Here is a 19,349-nt window from a genome sequence, read left to right as displayed (position 1 = left end):
TGGCTACCTCTTGATGCAAGGCTGATCTGGATGGTTTTTATAGAATGTAGAAGTTGAAACTGGCTGTGACTAAGCAAGCGACTGCTTAAGAGATGGAAAGCCAGAAGGCCCATTCCTAGCAGCAGTGCTTGATTCATCCCATGTGACCTCTTTTTGATCTAGATCTCCAGTCATGGTCTGGCAGCCCTTTATAACACGAGACCTTGCATGTCCTCTAGTAGAAGGCATTTCTAGGTGGTTTAATTGTTCTCCTTCCGCATGTACATATCCGAATATTAATAGAACGAAAAGGGAGGTGCAGAGCTCCCCTCTTGTTTGAAGCTTCCTTTTGGTTTTGATGCTTATAGCAGGTGGTGCTTTAATGGGGTTTTTACTGTATTAAGGCTTCCTTCCACCCCCAACTCCCTAAATTAACAAAGCCGGGCCAATACTGAAAGCTGATACTAGATGAAGGCCAACCGTGCAATTTTCCCCTGCCTCCCTGTTCTCCTCATGGCAAACCAAAAATAGCCTTCACCCTGCGGAAGGAAAGTCTCCCCCCTCCCACTTGTACTTGTGGAAAAGGCTGCCAAAAAGATTTATCAATAAAAACCCATGAAGACGTTTAGCACCGGCCTACCCACTGGGATTAAGGTGTAACCTTAGCTTCTCTTAAGGGATACTCCAGTATTCCTAGAAAAGCCATGATCCTTTTGAAGTAGCCCCACCTGTTTTGCTCTGTCATTTCTCACTCCACCTCTAGCGCATGGGCACATTTCTTACCTTTTGTTTTACTATGCCATGTGCTTCAAATTGTGAACAATAATGTAACACCTTATTAAGAAATAAGTACATTGATATAAGGAGGTTTGGAGGGTGGTGTCTGCATGTCATCTGTGTCCCAAGAAAGTGCAAGACTAACCAAGGCTCTCTTAGCTGAGACTGAGTCGCATTGAACTCTGCGGGGCTTACTATCAGGTTAACTCATGTAAGACCAGGTTGCACATTTTGAAGGGCAACAGGATATATGTGCCTCTTGCACAAAGTGTTCAAGGTCAGTATGCTTCATCTGTAGAGATGTGAATTGTGAATAGCATATACTGGAGGACTTCAGTGGAATGCTTGTCCATGTGGAGTAATCAGAGTTTCATGTAGCGAATGCTAAAAAGTCCCAGCACATTATTATGCTCGTACCTTGGATCCCGAATGCCTTGGAAATTGAACATTTTTGCTCCCAAACACTGCAAACCCGGAAATGGCTGTTCTGGTTTGCGAACATTCTTTGGAACAAGAACATCCGATGGGGCTTCCAATTGGCTGCAGGCGCTTCCTACAGCCAATCAGAAGCTGTGTTTTGGTTTCCGAACATTTTGGAAGTCGAATGGACTTCAAAGGTACAACTGTTTTCGGGAAAGGTATGGTGTTGCAGAGGCTAGGAAGGCTGGGTGTTTGTTTGCCGCAAGGTGCAATCTTGACTGTCACCCTACCTGCTCTCCCCTACGATGACAACCGATGGTGCAACTTGAATAGGCTCTAAATGGCAAGTAGGTGGACGAGTGACAAGATAGAAATCAATGTAGTTTGGGCTATACCCAAACTAGCATGGTTGTAGTCTTGACTGATTTCCTTACCCCACTCTGCAAATGGTGGTGGAGCTCTTTTAATTAACAGCTCCATCTCCTCTAAACAATAACCACAAAAAACCACCTCACATTTAGTATAATTTTCTCCAGCCAAGTTAGACCATAACTAGGTCAGTTGTTGAGCTTGGTTGGGAGTGGGGGAAGCTGTTGAGGTCCTCCTAGGACAGAGGGTGGCACTGCAATGGGTCCCAACTGCCTATGGGTCTGCTTTGTGTGCTTATGACAGAAAGGGCGCTCGAGTATGGTTGGTTGATTTTACTTGAATGGTCCTAGATGCCTATAGTGTGGCCAAATCAGGTTGATGAAAGTGGCTTATCCGATATTGGTGACAAAATAAGATTCTTCTGTGGACCCCTGGCCCCTTGTATCGGTACTATTTCTTCACACTACTCATTCCTGGCTTCTGGTCTCCGATCAACACAGAGAGTCAGTTTAGACTAACTCTGGTGCTTCCGTCAAATGCAGGTAACCACACACTGATGAGGATAGAGTTAAAGACCATTGGCTTATATGTTGCAAAATTCCAGTAGGTTTACACACACACACCTGCCTTGTGTCATTCCATCTGGGCAATGCATAGTTTTATATAGCGGAAGTGACTGAAAAGAATTTACGTTACTTTGCTCTGTTTGACTATATATCTCACCCTTCCCCAGCTTGTAGGTAGGAGGCCTCTCATATGGCCTTGTTCTTGTATTACATCTAAACGAATAGCTTTGAAGTCTTCCTCCTATTCTGTCTGGTGAGCTGTGCTGTGTAACTTGAAAGCTTGTCTATGCCAGCATATACCTATCTAATAAAAGGTATTCTCATACCTTTAAAAATAATAATAATAATAATAAATCTAATCTAATTGTCTCCATAAAATGGACTGCATGCCATCCTGGAGCCAAACAAGTTAGGAGAGACTTGTTTATTAGATGCTAGTACTTATTTTTAACACAAGGGAGGGAAAAGTGGATTATGTCAGATTCTCCTTCTTTCTGTATTGTAGGAATCGCAACAAGATCTCCAGCATTGAAGCGAGCCAACTGGAGCCCTATATTGCCCTGGGAACGTTAGATCTGAGCTCGAATAACATCACGGAAATCCGAAGTGGCTGTTTTCCAGTGGGGCTTCGTATAAAAGATCTGTAAGTTCTCCCCCCCCCCCCCCCAACACACACTTTTTTTATTTAAACATTTTATGGGAAAGTATCTGTTTATACACCAAAGGCTGACTTTTAAAACCTATTTCTTTTAAAATTGGATTACAGGGATGGATTATAAATCAGCTGTGTGTTGCTTGTCCTTTTGTGTGTGTGCGCGCATATTATCTCGGTTCTTTAAGTGATCACGTTACGTATGATGCGGGTTGAAAAAACTCCTTGTTGTTCCTTTCGCTTGCTCTCTTCGGACAGTTTTAAACAGACATATGATGGAGCAAGAAAGCTGAACACAGCAGTAATCCAAGGCAGGGGTCTTTGGTCCCTAGGCTGCTGCATTCTCTTATTCCCACTTGCTGTAGCAAAGAGAACAGGGTTTTTTGGGGGGGGCAGTGGAGAGCAGGGGTTGGAGAAGAGAATGAGCCACAGAAGCTTGATTGTGCACCACTAAGAGAGAGGCCAAGTGCCAATTATTTTTAATCAAAACTTCTCTGCTCTCTTTTTACTGCATCACATATTATGAAAATGCTCGTGCTGCAGGGTTGTACACGGTTGTAAATGTCTGTTTTTATAAAGAAAGGAGAAAGACAAATTGTGACTTCTGGCTTGGATTATGTCACAGCTGAACTATACTGAACGTTGATGTGCGGCGGTTTTCTGATTTTTATTTTCTACAAAATGGTCTGCAGCAGAAGCTCAGAGGCAAGAATTTGTACTGCTAAAGACATATTTTTGTAAACATTGCGTTATGTGACCCTCAAGAGCTACAACGTTTAATGCTGTGAAATGAAACTGAGTGCTAAGAATACTGTGTCTTTCACTTTTCACTATGCATTATTGAAATTGAGTAGGGGTGGACAGAACATAGATTGAAATACCACTGGCTAGATTACTGGGTGGATTCCTAGGGATTCTGATTGTCAGTTGTTCAGCAATAGCAACAACAAAAGGCTCTTCTCTCCCCACACCTCCTTACACACATACAGGCTAGGCTATTTTAATCACCTGGTGTGTAGCAAATTGGATGGAGGTTTATGCTTGTTTATCCTAGTTATCCCAGTTGATGGGTTACTTCTTCTTCCTTGGCGATCACTCATAGCTGAGTAAGATTGTCTTCCATAAACACAGTTTTAACAATGAGTCCGTAAGTGACTGTGGAGGCCAATTCTGGATCCACACGTCCTTCCACAGTGGGGACATAGGTTTCCGGGTGGGAGTTGATAACGATGAGGGTTTGCCAAATGCGCCTTCCTCTTAGCACGTTTCTCTCTTTTGTCCTGAGTTTGAGCATCTTCAGAGTCCATGACACCTTTGGTAAAGGCTGTTCTCCAACACTGGCTCACAGGCCAGTGTTTCCTAATTGTCAGTGTTTATACAGGTAATTGACTGTTGAGTCAGCCTTTTGCATCTTGCTTTGCCATCCTGCAAGCCCTCATTTTGCACTTGGCTCTGTTTGATGGACTTTGGGTTCTGTTAAAACAAAAAACAAAAACGCACCCAAGAATAGAAGCTATGTAGTATGAGCCAAACTACAGTTTAAGTCAAACTGAACATAGATGCTAAATTCCAATAATTGCACTCTTCCTGCTAGGCTATAGTCTATGTTTGCTCTGTACCCCTTCACTTCTGACATGGGATGTGTCAGCTACTGATTCCTCTGGGAGGTTGAAGGTGCTGAGGTCCCTCTGGGGATCTCTTATCATCAGCTGTCTAAATTGTGCTAATGGAAAAATTGGCTTGGCTTGTCTGTGGAGGGGGAAAAACATTGGATTTTTAAAAATAATAAAAAACCCACGATGTGTCTAATGTCACCAGCCACTCAGATAAAGAGTGAACAGCCAATACCTCTGACATAGCCGTTTAAATGTTCTGTGATGAATTATTACAGGCACCTGGGGAGCAACAGAATCAGCATCTTGGAGACCAAGGCTTTTGATAGCCTGTCACGATCCCTTCTAACGCTTCGCCTGAGTAAAAACAGGATCACCCAGCTTCCTGCTAAAGCATTCAAGCTGCCCAAGCTAACACAACTGTGAGTAGAAATGTGCAGTTTAATTATGGGCAACCAAACTTTATGGAGACAAACGTTCCCTGGGGACATGCTCACCAAATGCAATCCTCCTTCACGTCCATAAAATGTTGGATAAACTATATTTTAATGGCCCTATGGTGACACCTAATAAAGCAAATTAGGAATAGGTTGGGTTTTTTCCTGGTGGTCCTGCATGGCCTTGACTTCTTTTTTAAAAAAGAGAGAAAAAGCCCTGTTGGGAGAGTAATCTGAAAAGAGTGCTACTACTACTACTACTACTACTACTACTAATAATAATAATAATAGCATTAATTGCTTAGAACATACAGTGGCGACCACTGCATTAGTCAATCCAGCCGGTGCATTTATTTTTCTTGTTCCTTTTTGTTACTCCCTTTGTTTCACAAGAGGGCAGTGAAAGCGAATTAGGTCAGAGGGCTTTCTCGAAACCCTGTTTTCAAGACCACACATGGGTCTTTTATTTGGTAATAAAACTACAACGAGGGAAGGCTGTTAAAGTGTGCGGTTGACATTTAGATGGGCAAAATGGTGCTTTTGATGAGTTAGCACACACGTCGTTGTTTGTGCAGTCAGAGCGTAGTGTGGGCTGCATTTGATCACAAATACACATCTGCATCTGCGAAGGTGCTTTGTGCGCAGATAATTGACCTTTGGCTTCAACATTTGCTTGCTGCTTTCTAGACATTTGGAACCCGACTCAAAGGCTGGATCGCACACCATTTAGTAGACGATTTCAATTGACATTAAAAAAACACAATGGAGATTTTTATATGCAGAGACAAAATAACTTGTGAATCTCTTTTAAATTTTACACAAGCTAACAAGTAGGATTTTGGTCAGGCACTTCCCTCCGGTGAAAGTAACTGGTCACCTGTTCAAACCGTGGATTCAAAGAAGATTCCTATTTCCTTCACTGCAAATCCGGTGCAGAAAACGGGAGTTCAGTTTTCCTCTGTGATAACCTTTGTTCTTTGAATATTTTTAGGGCATTCGAAGATAACAACCCAGCTTCTAATGCTGTGCAGCTATGGAGGGGCTACCGTATGTAGCAGTAGTGATCCGTAGGGCAGCACAGGTGGGGCAGCGTTGCTCACCTGCCTTCTGAACACAGGTGAACATTACTGCTGGTTCCTGTGAAGAAGAGGGCTTGGGGAGGGAGCCAACCTGACTTTTCTGCCACCACATTGCTCCCTACTTCCCATCCCTTTTTCAAGAACCAGCAGCAATGCTCACTGCTCAGAAGGCCACCTCATCAGCAGTGCCCCTTCACCAGCCTCTTCTGCTAGATTCATAGTTGCACATTAAATATTGTTCTCTGGGCAGCCTCAATTAAATTATTTCTGTAGCTGTCCAGAGACTCTTAATACAAAAGCTCAAAGTAATGTTTAGAGTGGTCTTTGTCTCGATAGGGTTGGACCCAGAAGTCTCTTCTGTTCACCAAAGGGCTGTGTATACTTGGATACAATGCTTCAGATCCAAAGTATAGGCACTCTCTTGTTTCATGTCCTTCAAACAACGTGTGTTAAGAGCAGCAGAGGTTTTTGGTTCTTGTTTCCCCAACCTCAACCCACTGGAAAACAATGTTCTTTTAACACCCTTCTGTGCTGTTGGCAATTTTAGGGAGCTGAACCGGAATCGCATTCGTCTGATAGATGGCCTGACGTTTCAAGGACTGGACAGATTAGAAGTTCTGAAGCTCCAGCGAAACAACATAAGCAAGCTGACCGATGGTGCTTTCTGGGGTCTGGCCAAAATGCAAGTTCTGTAAGTTTAAAGATGGTTATTACTAATAAGTTCTAGGCATGTGCTGCAGTTGTCTGGTGGGTAATTCTGGCGTGCAACTTACAGTAGCATTGCTGTACTAAGGCTTTCGTAGAGATGCACTTTGACTTGATAGCCAAAGTGCACCTCTGTCCACAAAGATAGGATAGGTACCCCTGCCCGTATGGGCCAGTCTTGACAGACTCTAGGGTTGTGCGCCCATCTCACTCAAAGAGGCCGGGGGCCAGCGCTGTCCGAAGACACTTCCGGGTCACGTGGCCAGCGTGACATCGCTGCTCTGGTGAGCCAGAGCCGCACACGGAAACACCGTTTACCTTCCCGCTAGTAAGCGGTCCCTATTTATCTACTTGCACTTTGACGTGCTTTCGAACTGCTAGGTTGGCAGGCACTGGGACCGAACAGCGGGAGCGCACCCCGCCGCGGGGATTCGAACCGCCGACCTTTCGATCGGCAAGCCCTAGGTGCTGAGGCTTTAACCCACAGCGCCACCCGCGTCCCATTAGGAAAGATAGGATAGCCATCTTCAAATATCTTAAGGGCTGTCGCGTGGGACAGGGAGCATGCTTGTTTTCTCCTGCTCTGGAGGGCAGGACTTGAACCAATGACTTCAAGTTGCAAGGAAGGAGATTCTGACTAAACATTCGAGAAAACTTTCTGACAGTAAGAGCTGTTTGGCAGTGGAACAGACTCCCATGAGAGGTGGTGGACTCTCCTTCCTTGGAGGTTTTTAAGCAGAGGTTGGATGGCCATCTGTCTTGGATGCTTTAGCTGAGATTCCGCATTGCAGGGAGTTGGACTTGTAAGAGTCTATGATTCTATGACTTTTACTCTAAAGCCACAAGCTTATGCATGCATGCCCATTGAACACAGTGAAACTTACTTCTGAATGCACCTGCCTGAGATTGAGCTATTAGCCTAGAAAGGAGGGCATTAATGGGAGATTACTGTACCTCTGGGACCAAACCCAAATAATGGCATGATAAAGCTGGCAGCTGGTTTTGGGGAAGACCAAGGTGGCATGTTCTTGGTCTTAAGAGGTATTGTGGGCTGGCGGAGTGGAGGTGGGAATTAAGAAATAAATGTGGCGTTTTGTACATGGGTTGTTTTTTGCTTCTTTAAGTACATGCATGGGAGATGTGAACTGGTGTGTAATATGTTTAAACTGTCCGTGCTTCCAGGAATCTGGAGTACAACGCCCTCACAGAGGTGAACAGCGGCTCCCTGTATGGACTTGGGTCTCTCCAGCATTTCCATCTCCGTAACAACTTGATTTCCCATATCAACCCGGCTGGATGGCGCTTCTGCCAGAAGCTGAACGAACTGTGAGTTGTCTCTCCTGAAGTTGCTTAACGGGCGGCAGTGAAAGTAGCTATTAACGGGCAAAAGCACCCAATGCCTGGCACGTTTTACCCATGCTCTCGTAATGTCCTGTTTGGATTCCTGCAGTGTGCTGTATGTGTAGGGCTGCCTGTGGAAACATTTCTGAAACTTCAGTTAGTGCAGAATGCGGGCAGCAGCCATAGTTTTGACTGGCACTTGCTCACGCACATCGCATCATGCCCCACCAGTTTTGAAAGAAGTTCACTGGCTGCCTGTTCATTTCTGGGCCTAGTTCAAAGGGCTGTTGCCAAATGGTTTGGGACCCAAGAAGGTGAAGGGCCGCCTCCTCCCATGCCATCCTGCTTGCACTCGAAGATCATCAACGGATGCCTTTCTCCATATATTCTCTTCATCAGAAATTACAGCTGTTTCAGCAAAGGAAAATGTCTTTATGGTGTGACATGCGTTCTACAAGGTGGTATGCCCGACACCAATTTTGTTGTCCTTGAGTTGCCAGACAAAAACCACCTTAAGTATTTTGAACTCTCTGTCTTTTAATTTTCATTGGCTGCTGATTATTTTTTTAAAAAAAAATGGTTTTGCTTGTTTCTTTGTTTTTATCGCCTTGAAATTTTGGATAAAAAGGCAGTATATAAATATTTTAAATAAATCTCCGCCTGGCTTAGGAACCTGCTGCCTTGTGCACTGCTCTGGCAATTGCTTGCTCTTGCTGCATTTCAAATATGCAGAAAGAGTGGAGAAAGCAGTGTTAGAATGTGTGCCAGGCACACATGCATCTTTCCAGTTGGCTACAGCTATAATGATGGATATTCTGAAGTGATATTCTGAAGTTTGCTCTTGGCTATCTGCAGATGACGTCAGGAAAGAAACATGCCTCTGCCAGTTCTGACAGGAAACACCTATGCAGAATATCAAAGGGAAGGGTTCCCCCCCCAAAAAAAAATCAAGTTTAGCATTACCTGCTGGCACTGGATTTCTTTTTCTCCCTTCCCCTGCCCACCCTTTGAAACATTCTTTCATCGCAGGTGAAGAAATAATTTTGACTGGCTGCCATTTCTTCATAATTCAACACTCCAGCCTCTTTAGGAACCAAATGTATGTTGTCCCATGCCTTCTTGAAAGCCATTAATCTCTCCTGAATTTCTTCCAGTGTTCTTCATTGCACCACTGCTGCCTTTGCTCATGCTTACAAAAGACAGACAGCTTATTTGCCAAGGAATGACACTCTGAGTACTTAAAAATGTGTCTGTTTTGACTTAGGCTTTGGCATATGCTGTTAACTTTCATGCACACCCAAGACGCCTTTTCTTCTTTTTCATGCCAGCGGTGGTGAGGGGCAAATCTGTAAGAGAAATGCAGAGATCTAGAAGTAGGCAAAATTAATATTAATAATAATAATACACTCTGAAATAACAGTGTACTCATGAAAATAAAATGCTTCTTATGTTGCTTTGTAGAAATAAGATGTTGCTCTCAAAATGTAAAGGTCCCCTCCTTCTTAAGGAAAGCTTTAAGACTAGCAGTAAAACCCAGTTGGTCTCATTGTTTGCAGCACTAGTGTTTGACCCTAGCTTATATTAAACATCCAAGGCCTAAGTGAAAATGTAGCTCTTCGAGGCTACAAGAGAGCCTGCTTAACCCCAGAACAGATTGATTTCTGTACTCGTGGGGCCACCCCCAAGGAAGACCCTGTTGCAATACACTTTGCCTATTTGAGGTAGTTTGGACCCTTTCCCCCCGCAGTGTTGATGATATGATTTACATAACCATTCTTGTCGGAACAGAGGTGCTGCGAAGCAGAGTGGAGCCTGTGGGAAAGAAACAAATGAGAACTTACACTGATACTCCGCTTCTTGTTTCAGGTCTTTGTCATTTAACAACCTAACCAGGCTGGATGAGGGGAGCTTGGCAGACCTGGGGGGCCTGCAGATACTTCAGCTGAGCCACAACTACATCAGCCACATTGCCGAGGGAGCATTCAAAGGACTCAAAAGCTTGCGGCTTCTGTACGTGTTTCAGTTTTACCTTTTCTGTCCCATTAGATCGACCCCTGGGGCAACAAAAGGGACTGCTTTTCATATTTGCTTGCATCCTTTTTCTTCTTTTCTGTTTCAATAAGACACAAAGCCATCGCATAAATAGTGAGGATTGCCATTGATCTGAAGCCCGCTTGGTGTAGCATGGGAGATTACTTGTTTCTGGTACAGCTTTCCTGCCTGAGAGCACAAGTCCCCTTTCCAGTTTCCCATGCTTAGTGTGACTAAAAAAAAACACCAAAACAAAACCCTGTTACACTACTACTGTCTTTGATGGAATACTTCATTCTCAGCTGGAATATATAGGAGCTAGCGATGCTGCGGCTGCTTCTTTCCCACAATTTATCTTGGCTTTTAATGCCTTGTGATTATGCACGCATAATTATTAATCCCCAGTGTCATGAAATCCTTAGTGCCAGTTTTCCGGCATGGTTTTGCGCTGTGGCCAGCATCTATGGGATTAATTTTCTTTTTTTTCCCCCAAAAGGAAACACACACATTTTATTTGAGACAAATGAACAACGCTCGTTGTTGTTGCTATTATTATTATTATATTCTAAGCTTTGTTGAGGCGCTGGCTTATTTGAAAGGAAGCTTCCCTCCTTAGCTACCGCGCTGTGCAGCCATTTATTCCTTTTATCGAGCAGAGGGAGGAAGCGCTTTTATGTTCCTTTGCCTTTTCCGAGAACCACTTTTCGGTCCCATGCATGCTTTCAGAAAGGCCCTTCTCCTAGGCAGCTGGCACCGAAAAGGACGAAAGGCTTTCCCAAAGCAAAAAAAAAAAGCTGTTTTGGATTGCAGCTAATTCGTGGGTCGCCTTTTGTGTCCGCTGCCCAGAGAGAAAGTGAGGGTGGGAGAGCAAGTTCTAATTGAATCAAGAAGAGGGCCCATTGGGCCCTGCACCTGGTGAAAAAGAGCCGGGCATGCTTTAATTACAGCCTATTGTTGACAAGCCTTTGGTGGGTGTGAAACTGCTGAAATGCGAAGCTATTCAAATAGAGGTCAGGCCCAGGGACCTCACAGCAGAATGATTAACAAGGCAGTGTGCATTCAGGGCCAGCCAGCCAGAAAGAATAGGAAATTGGCAACAGGGGCTGGGAGAAAGCAAAGTTGAATGCAAGGAAAACTGGGCCGGAATACTGAATCCCTATACTTTGTGTGTGAAAGTACGCAACACCCCCCCCCCCCCAACTTTTCATCCCTTGGCATTAAAAGACATTTCAGGTTCCTTTGGAAGAACCAGCATAGCAACAAGCTATGTCTTTTCTCTCTCTGTGTCCTTTTATAGAAAATGCAATGTAGAGGTCAACCAACTAAAAAAGTTTGCTGCAGAAATCTCACTCATCATGTGCAAGGTTCCCAAAATGTCCTTAGCCAATATGGCATTACGAGAGTGCGCCTTTTCCCACTCCTCCAAAGATAAATTTGCAGAAAGAGAAGTACAGTGGTACCTCGGGTTAAGTACGTAATTCGTTCCGGAGGTCCGTTCTTAACCTGAAACTGTTATTAACCTGAAGCACCACTTTAGCTAATGGGGCCTCCTGCTGCTGCCGCGCAACTGGAGCACGATTTCTGTTCTCATCCTGAAGCAAAGTTCTTAACCTGAAGCACTATTTCTGGGTCTGTAACCTGAAGCATATGTAACCCGAGGTACCACTGTAGGGGGAATAGGGAGGACACTTGATTGGAGTAAAAGTGCCTTTTTGGCATGTGTAGAACCAAAGATAGCATGGCTCAAAGAAATAAAAGTTTGCTGCTAATTCTGCTGATGTAAACTGGTCTCTCTCTTTTTTAAAGACGTTGCCATATTTGCTTAGGCGCTGCTTCTTTCCCTCTCACTGTTTCACCACTGTTTATACGCTAGCCAGGTGTGTTGATTACATCATTTATTTATTCTTTTGGCTTCTGTCTGCACAGAATTCTTTCCAATAGCCACATCTGTGTCGACACACCCAGCAAACACCCTGATGCTTGGGATGCAATCTCCGTGCCAGTTCTGGCACAGTGATTGCGGCTTTGATTGTTCTCTTCCTGATTTTTGTCTGATTTGGAATAAAGCCCCAGTCCTTTGTTGCTCTGACAGCAAAAAAAGAAGAAGAAAAAAACCAACCCAACTTGGGCACCAGAAGGAGAGAAACCAGAAATCTATTTGAGGCACAGAGAGACAGGAAGCAGGAGCTTCACTTTGGATTTTTAAAATTATTATTAAATAAAACAGTATGGAAGAGGCTAGACCTATTCATTTAAGGTTAATTTTTGCTTTTTCTGCAAGTACTGGGCCATCCTGATAAAAGCCTTATGCCTTGGGGACAAAAGAAGAGCCCTTTGGTAAACTCTTCCTGAAGGTTACCCTTAGGCTCTTTTAAAATTTTGCTCACAAACTGCGAAATTGATTGCGGGTTTTCTTTTGTCGTCTTCTCTCCAGGGATCTGGACCATAACGAGATTTCAGGCACAATAGAAGACATCAGCGGGGCCTTTACAGGGCTGAAAAACTTAAGCATGCTGTGAGTGTCTTAAGATGTTTTGTTTTTTTGTAAAGGGTGGTTTTTGTACAGTCCTTTTTTCTTCTTGCGCTAAACACAGCATAGCATATCTTTTAGCAATGGAAGGGGAGAAGGGGAAGAATCTGTTGCAGATCATGTTGCACGTAGTTCCTGGGTGCTCATTAAATGTTTTCATTGTGCAGCATATGTCTTAGTCACGGTTTCGTTTCTCTGAATGATTTTGGGATTCTTAGAATTGCACGTGATTCTTTTATTCATATCAACCTTGAACTGTAAATTGGTTACAAAACCCAATATCTTTTTATACTCTTCTCGAATTTCTAATTTCCTGCTGTTCAGCATCTGCCAGTGTGCTAACAAACCTGAGAATGCTGTAGACTTTGTGGAAATTCTGTTTTTGGTGTTCAGTGCTGATTTTATCAGAAATGTACTTGGGTTGTGGACTGTAGGCACAACACTACACTTGAGATCCATTAGTAAAGAGGCTATAGGGTTTGGCAGAAGTTCCGGATACGCTGGTGGATCACTTCAGGCTGTATAGCTGCCCTGTACCGTTGAAATGGGTGTAGTTGAAATGAGTGTAGTAAGTGAAACATGGAAGCACATGGGAGATGCATACTTATGTTGCATCCTCTGCAGTACGCAGTATAGATTGAAGAGGTTTAGGACATGATACAATTGTGCTCCTCCCTTCTATGGCCATGCCCTCATTGACTTTACACCAGCTCCAGTGCAAAGCATTTCCCTCCTTTTAGCTTTAGGGTAAAGGTAAAGGTAAAGGTAAAGGAACCCCTAATCATTAGGTCCAGTCGTGGCCGACTCTGGGGTTGCGGCGCTCATCTCGCTTTAGTGGCCGAGGGAGCCAGCGTACAGCTTCTGGGTCATGTGGCCAGCATGACTAAGCCGCTTCTGGCGAACCAGAGCAGCGCACGGAAACGCTGTTTACCTTCCCGCCGGAGCGGTACCTATTTATCTACTTGCACTTTGACGTGCTTTTGAACTGCTAGGTTGGCAGGAGCAGGGACCGAACAACGGGAGCTCACCCCGTCTTGGGGATTCAAAGCACCCACCTTCTGATCGGCAAGTCCTAGGCTCTGCGGTTTAACCCACAGCACCACTGTAGGTGGGATTAAAAAAACCCAAATACCTCTGTGTTGATGACTGCCCTGCCCATTTCACCACAGCAAAGCATAGGATATGGTGAAATTTAGTATCGACTCCACCAATGTTTGCCAGTGGAAATCTCAACACGGTAGTGGATGAATAGTTTTCTCTTTTTTTTTCATGTTGCAATTCCGAATCCAGGACAAGCCACAAGCCTCTCCTTTGTGTTGAGATTATTATTGTTAATTATTTTTTATTAAATTTATATGTCTCCCTTCATCTGAGGCTCACAGTATACCACAAAAACAAAACCATGCCATAGTAACAAACAAAAACAACAACTTTCTCCCCCCCCCCCCCCCCGCGCGCCATGTAACATAAGGATGGTAAAAAGCGCAAGAAGAGGGATCACTCCCACTGTTTAACCCATTCTTCCAGCTAAGGAGTAGGCAGGCAATGGGTCAGTTTATAGGAAGATTCTTGAATTGTACTGTAGTAACAGAGTAAGGCTCAGGTGCTTCTTAAAGCAGCACAGCCCCAGGACAACATGGAGACTCCAAAACGATGGTCCCGTTTTACAGGGTTTCATGTGTAGGTAGGAACCAGGTGGCAGGAAGTAGCTCCTGAAATGGTTGCAGGATGGGCCTGTCACAAGAGGCTGGACAGGTTGAGTTTCACCCAAGATCAGGCACTGAACCGAGAGGACTTTGTTGGGATTAGAAAACGGAAGGGATCAGATAAGCTAAGTATTGACCTCTCAAAAGCCACACATCCTGCATACAAGCAAGGGAGGCTTGCAGAGGCAACCTAGCAGCTGGGCCTGAGGTGGTTGGCTCCCAGCTTCCTATTTCAGAGTGTTTAGACCCTATTGGAACAGTCTTCAGCTTGGCACACTTGGTTAGAAATAAGTATTGCCATTGCTGAAAGGGGTGGGTGTGTGACTTTCTTCCCTCACTTCAAATTGGAAGTTGTTGGAACCCTTTAAAACAGTTGCCAAGCAACCACAAAAGGCCACAGAACCCAGATTTTGCCAACTCCATAAACGGACTCTGGCATTTTCTCCTTCTCTGGGAAAATGCATAGCCGTAACCTAATATGTAGCCATGCCAGCAAAATCATATTAATACCCCCACTTCTTCCTGCCCCCTCCATTTTGGTGTAAGTGCAGTATTTTAAGATTTCAGTGAATTGTCAGCAGCTGATAAGCTCAGAGGAGTCTGTCGTGTCAAGTGGTATAGTTTAAGAAACACACACGCACACACTCTTTGGCTCACGACTTACTTTAGACCGTAATTGTTAGATTATTGGTGGGTTATTTGCAGCTATTCATTAAAAAGTCATCAAAGATTAACTTGGGTATATGATAAGCATTATTTTTCCGTCAGGCAGGGTCCTGTGTTTAAACTGTCGACGGAATGGATTAGCATAAGGGGGAGGCGTGGGGTGGGCAGACACTTAGGAGGAAACCTTCGAATGAATTAATAATTACCTCAGCACTTTGGAGATGGCTTTAAAAGCTGCTCCCCTTTTGATCTGTTGTGGATAAGCTTCTGAAAGGGTTTCTCAACGAGCCCTGCAGTGCCTTGTTCAGCATATCGGAGGTGTTAAACGGGGAGAAAGGGGCAGGCCAAGTCGCTAGACTTCCCTGCATTATGGATGAGGCCCTTCACACTGGGGGGGGGGGGAGCGGGCCCTGCATTACAACAGTGCCTTGGAAGAAGAGTGAACGACAATTCTGCTCACCCCTACTGGTTATTGAGACTTTGTATTCAAAATACCCACCTCTCTTCTTAATAGAAGGCAAGTGGAAAGCAGGCCAAAATGAGCATAAGAAATGCAAATCTTGTTTTTTCATTTTAAAAAAATATAATGCTACGGAACACAGTGAAAGAACTAAAATTCAAACGATCGAAAACTCTGAAGGAGAGCAGAAGAACCTTCAATTACCTGTCATTAAAAAGTCCTCCAGATAAGAGCTTTTTTTTACTTGGGAGCCAAACTAAATGGTGCCAAGTGGATGCCTCTTGGGAAGCTGTTCTACAGCTTGGGTGCCACCACTGAGAAGGCCCTGTCCCTGGTAATTGGCTACTGTTCCTTGGACGATGACCTCAGTAAAAAGGCAGGTTCACACTGGAGGAGGCAACCATCACTGATGAACTAAAACCAACTTCCAATTATCTGATGCTGAGCTGAGGATGCAGTCTAACCTCTCAGCTAGGCCACACAGGGCTGTGCAGTAGGGTCTCAGCCAAGTTCAGAGAAAGCCTTGCATAAAGTTCAGGCTTAAGAGCGAAGAAGGGGAGTCTGAGTCGAGTCACATAATGCTTTGGACTACCACGTTTCTGTTTGGACTGCAGCCAGGCAACAGGGTGCTTCCACAAAGTTGGCTATGTGGATTAGTTTCCTTCTTTCCCATGAGATAGCTATTGTGTTTACTTTTTTGAAGCAGGGATGGGAAGCAGCAGCAGCAGCTAGCAAGCAGCCAACATGCACCCGGAATTAAAGCTTGAAATCCAGGGCTGGCAGAAAATAGGTCAGCTACGTGGGAAGGACTTGTCCAACTAGGAAGCTGCTTTATACAATGTCAGACGATTGGTCCATATATTACAAAAAGAGACAGAAGGCAGTCTAATTATTCAGGCTGCCATAATGACTTGAAAAGGGGCGTTGGTTCCCTTTTCAGTCCCCAATGATGGAGCTGCCTGTTAAGGAACTCCTGGAAATACTCAGGAAAACTGCTCAGAATACTCTTGTCAGAAATTTGGCTTTCTCACACCTCTGCGGTTCCCAGTGCTCCGTTGAGGGAAACCATGGCAATTAAATCCATTTCTTATGATTTGAAGTGAGGACATGACCTAACTCCATCACATCTCAACAATGGATCAGGAAGAGCACAGGCTAACCCTAAACTGTTTAGAGGGGGGAGGGGTTCCCAAACATCTTTGGCAAGCCCCTCAAAAGTTCAAGCCGCAATTAGCTCCTCTCGTCTGGTCCTCGTATATAAATTTTTTGGAATTATTATTACTTGCCCTCTTGAGACACAGTTTTGTGAGAATGCAGTACTGGGTTACGTATAGCGGAAATACCTGTCTTGAGAACAGACGTATGAGCTTTTTACCCAAATGCTGCTTTTAAGGACTAAACCGAGAAGAAGCATGGGAGCTGAAGCATCAACAAGGCTTGGGTTGGCGTACATGGGATAGTTAGTTCATGCAGCCAAGTTGCTGTTTCCTACGTACTGTTTGCCAACTCCTCATCTGATCCACTAGCTTTGGCTAGGTGTGGCTGAGAAGCAATGTGCCAGGAAAGGCATATCTGAAAGTTGCAGGGTGTTCTTTGTGGAAGTGGCCACATGTGCGGGTCGCTTACATAAACTACAAAGATAATTACATGGGCTGTTCCCAGCTCTGGAAACATCGTCAGGCCATTTGCAAGTAGCACCACATGTTTAGTTTGCCCAGGTAGAGCTGTCTGTCCATGTGCAGTTTGCTTATGGAAACTGAATTGCTATGAGGTGACCCTGCCCAATGTTTTATCTCCAGAATCAGTTCCAACAGTGGGCTCTCGGTTTTACAGACTGGAAGATCTTTAGTAGGGTAACTTTCTCTCACATCTGTTCCAACCTAGGCACATGGGGTGGAATTCAACTAAGTAGTTGCATCCACAGAATGAGGTCTACTCGTGTCTCTTCCCCATGCCACCTAAATCTGTTCTGGAGGAACACCTAGAACGGGTTTAAGGAGGGCATGGAACACACAGGGAGAGGAGATGGGAGATTGCACCATCGGCACAAGCTTTTCTGCTTGCCCAGTGGAACAGTCTTAACTGCACAACATTGAATTCCACCCTCAGTTTGGATTCAGCCTGTTGCCTCCAGTTTTCAGGACATTGCCAGATGTGCAGTTTTGTTCTGAAATAAGAGAGCTGCATTACCTTTCCTGCCTATTTGCTCACCACTTCTAGATACTGGCCTTGAAAAAGTAATGCCAGAAGCCGTATAGGTTCTGAATATGAGCAACTAAGAATACTGTGTGAGAAATCTAGCAAGACAGAGCAGCATATCTAAAGAAGACAGCTATGATCTTCTCCGTTTACCCACAGGTGAATTCCTATCCCAGAATCTATCCATTGCTCCAGTCATAGATTCACAAGGTGGGGTGTCTCCCTGACTCCCATAGTCTTCCATATTCTTGGGCATGCTGTCATGGTTCATCACATCTTTATTCAGGGTAGAGAGTTACCGGGATACTCTTAGTGAAAATTGAAATGCAATAAGCATTCCAGGACTCATCATAGAATACTCCTGAGTTGATTTATTGTAGAATTTTAATCTCTTCTGTCATCAGGATGAGGCTGCATTACATTAAAAAAACAACCCAAGGAAAACACTAGAAATCAGATATAAATAACAGGATACCTCTGTGCCAATTTAGTCCCAGCTATTAAGACACCAAGCAACATAAGAAAGTCCCTAAAGCGTTCCCCAGATTGTGGGAATCCAGATTTGATTTCATGACCAGGCCAGGTCTAATGCCTCCATACTGCATTTCTGTATGTACGAGGAGGGTGGAACCGAGCAGCAAATGCTTCCTCTTGGAACTTAATGTAACTTGGATAGCTTTTACTTTTACTTTTAAAGTAGACCTGCTGCGGAGGATGGTTGAGGATGTGGCAGCAGCATATTGCAGAGTCAGAGGGCTAAAAACTAAACCCACATGATACACCGCAGTGGGACTGTGGCTTGCCAAGTCACATGGATCTGGGGATGTAATGACTCAACGTTTTGAATGGCAGAAGCTAGCAATACCAAGCCTTTTGGTCCTCATGGCTGTTTGGCCTGGACTCAGGTAGCCAGAAATGAATAAGGTTGAGCCAGAAATTAGTTTTCTATATATTAAAAAAAGTGCAGGCACCCATGCTGGCTGAGTCACAGGCTCAAGTGCATTCATTTGGAAACAAATTAATGGGGATAAAGCAGGGGAGAAATGATCTACCTAAAAACACATTGTGTGTCATGTGGTCACAGAAATCCATATTCAGCTGCCACACAAATTGTCCCCTTTTTAATTAAAACACCTAATTACTCCATGCAATTCTTCATGGGGGGGACGGGACATGTGGAATGGTTAGGGTCAGTTATTTACCATCAGATGGGAAGCATCTGATATCAACTGCTTGGAGATTTTACTGACAATTAAAAGGTATAGTACATTGGAAGCTGTACACCGGCTCCCTCAACCAGTAAAGTGAGATGAGCGCCGCAACCCCAGACTGGACCTAATGGTCAAGGGTCCCTTTACCTTTATATTTTGTTAAATAAATAAAAAAACCTAAAATAAAGGGCTTTATTAGGCAGTGGGCATTGCTCTAAGACACCTTATATCTTTTAATGCTCTAAAGTGCCTAGTTTGTTTTAGGTGCATAATAAATAGTCTCTAGAGGGATGAGGGGGTTGTGTGTAGGACAAAGATACCTTGTCCCTTGGAGCATCACCTAAATCCGCTGTGATGGTTTTAGCTGTTTCTTCAGAAGGCTCTCAGGGCTTCTCCCCATCCCTGCCCGCCTGATGTGTGGCAAGGAAGTCACAGGATTATTTGGGTCTCTATTGCGAGCCATTTATTACCAGCTGCGAAAAGATCAGGAGTGAAATGAGGCGAGTCCAGTGTCTCGTTTAAACCGTGTTCTTTCTGATAACTGAAGGTCAACTCATATTCTGACTCCCCGAGCAAACCTGCGTTTCTTAATTCAGCACAGCATGCCC

The 19,349-nt window shown here is 44.3% G+C and overlaps 1 protein-coding gene and 1 long non-coding RNA gene across 2 annotated transcripts in view; one reads left to right on the top strand and one right to left on the bottom strand.

Annotated features, from left to right (window-relative positions):
• LRIG1 (leucine rich repeats and immunoglobulin like domains 1) overlaps window positions 1–19,349 on the top strand; it is a 126,550-nt gene that overhangs the window by 86,444 nt on the left and 20,757 nt on the right. Inside the window, exons 4-9 of the mRNA XM_083424772.1 lie at window positions 2,617–2,754; window positions 4,655–4,798; window positions 6,440–6,583; window positions 7,780–7,923; window positions 9,805–9,948; window positions 12,404–12,484. Of these exons, the coding sequence (XP_083280898.1) occupies window positions 2,617–2,754; window positions 4,655–4,798; window positions 6,440–6,583; window positions 7,780–7,923; window positions 9,805–9,948; window positions 12,404–12,484 (795 nt within the window). The remainder of the gene's footprint in view (window positions 1–2,616; window positions 2,755–4,654; window positions 4,799–6,439; window positions 6,584–7,779; window positions 7,924–9,804; window positions 9,949–12,403; window positions 12,485–19,349) is intronic.
• On the bottom strand, window positions 8,513–18,854 carry LOC310671128. Its single transcript, XR_014507811.1, has 2 exons — window positions 15,078–18,854; window positions 8,513–9,284 (listed from the first exon to the last, which is right to left on the bottom strand). It is a non-coding gene; the product is annotated as an uncharacterized lncRNA (long non-coding RNA).

The sequence above is a fragment of the Podarcis tiliguerta genome (genome assembly GCF_965153285.1).
Source record: "Podarcis tiliguerta genome assembly, chromosome: 2".
NCBI classification, from domain to species: domain Eukaryota; kingdom Metazoa; phylum Chordata; class Lepidosauria; order Squamata; family Lacertidae; genus Podarcis; species Podarcis tiliguerta.
Note: the sequence above shows the minus strand (reverse complement) of the source record. Positions and strands in the feature narration are given on the sequence as shown.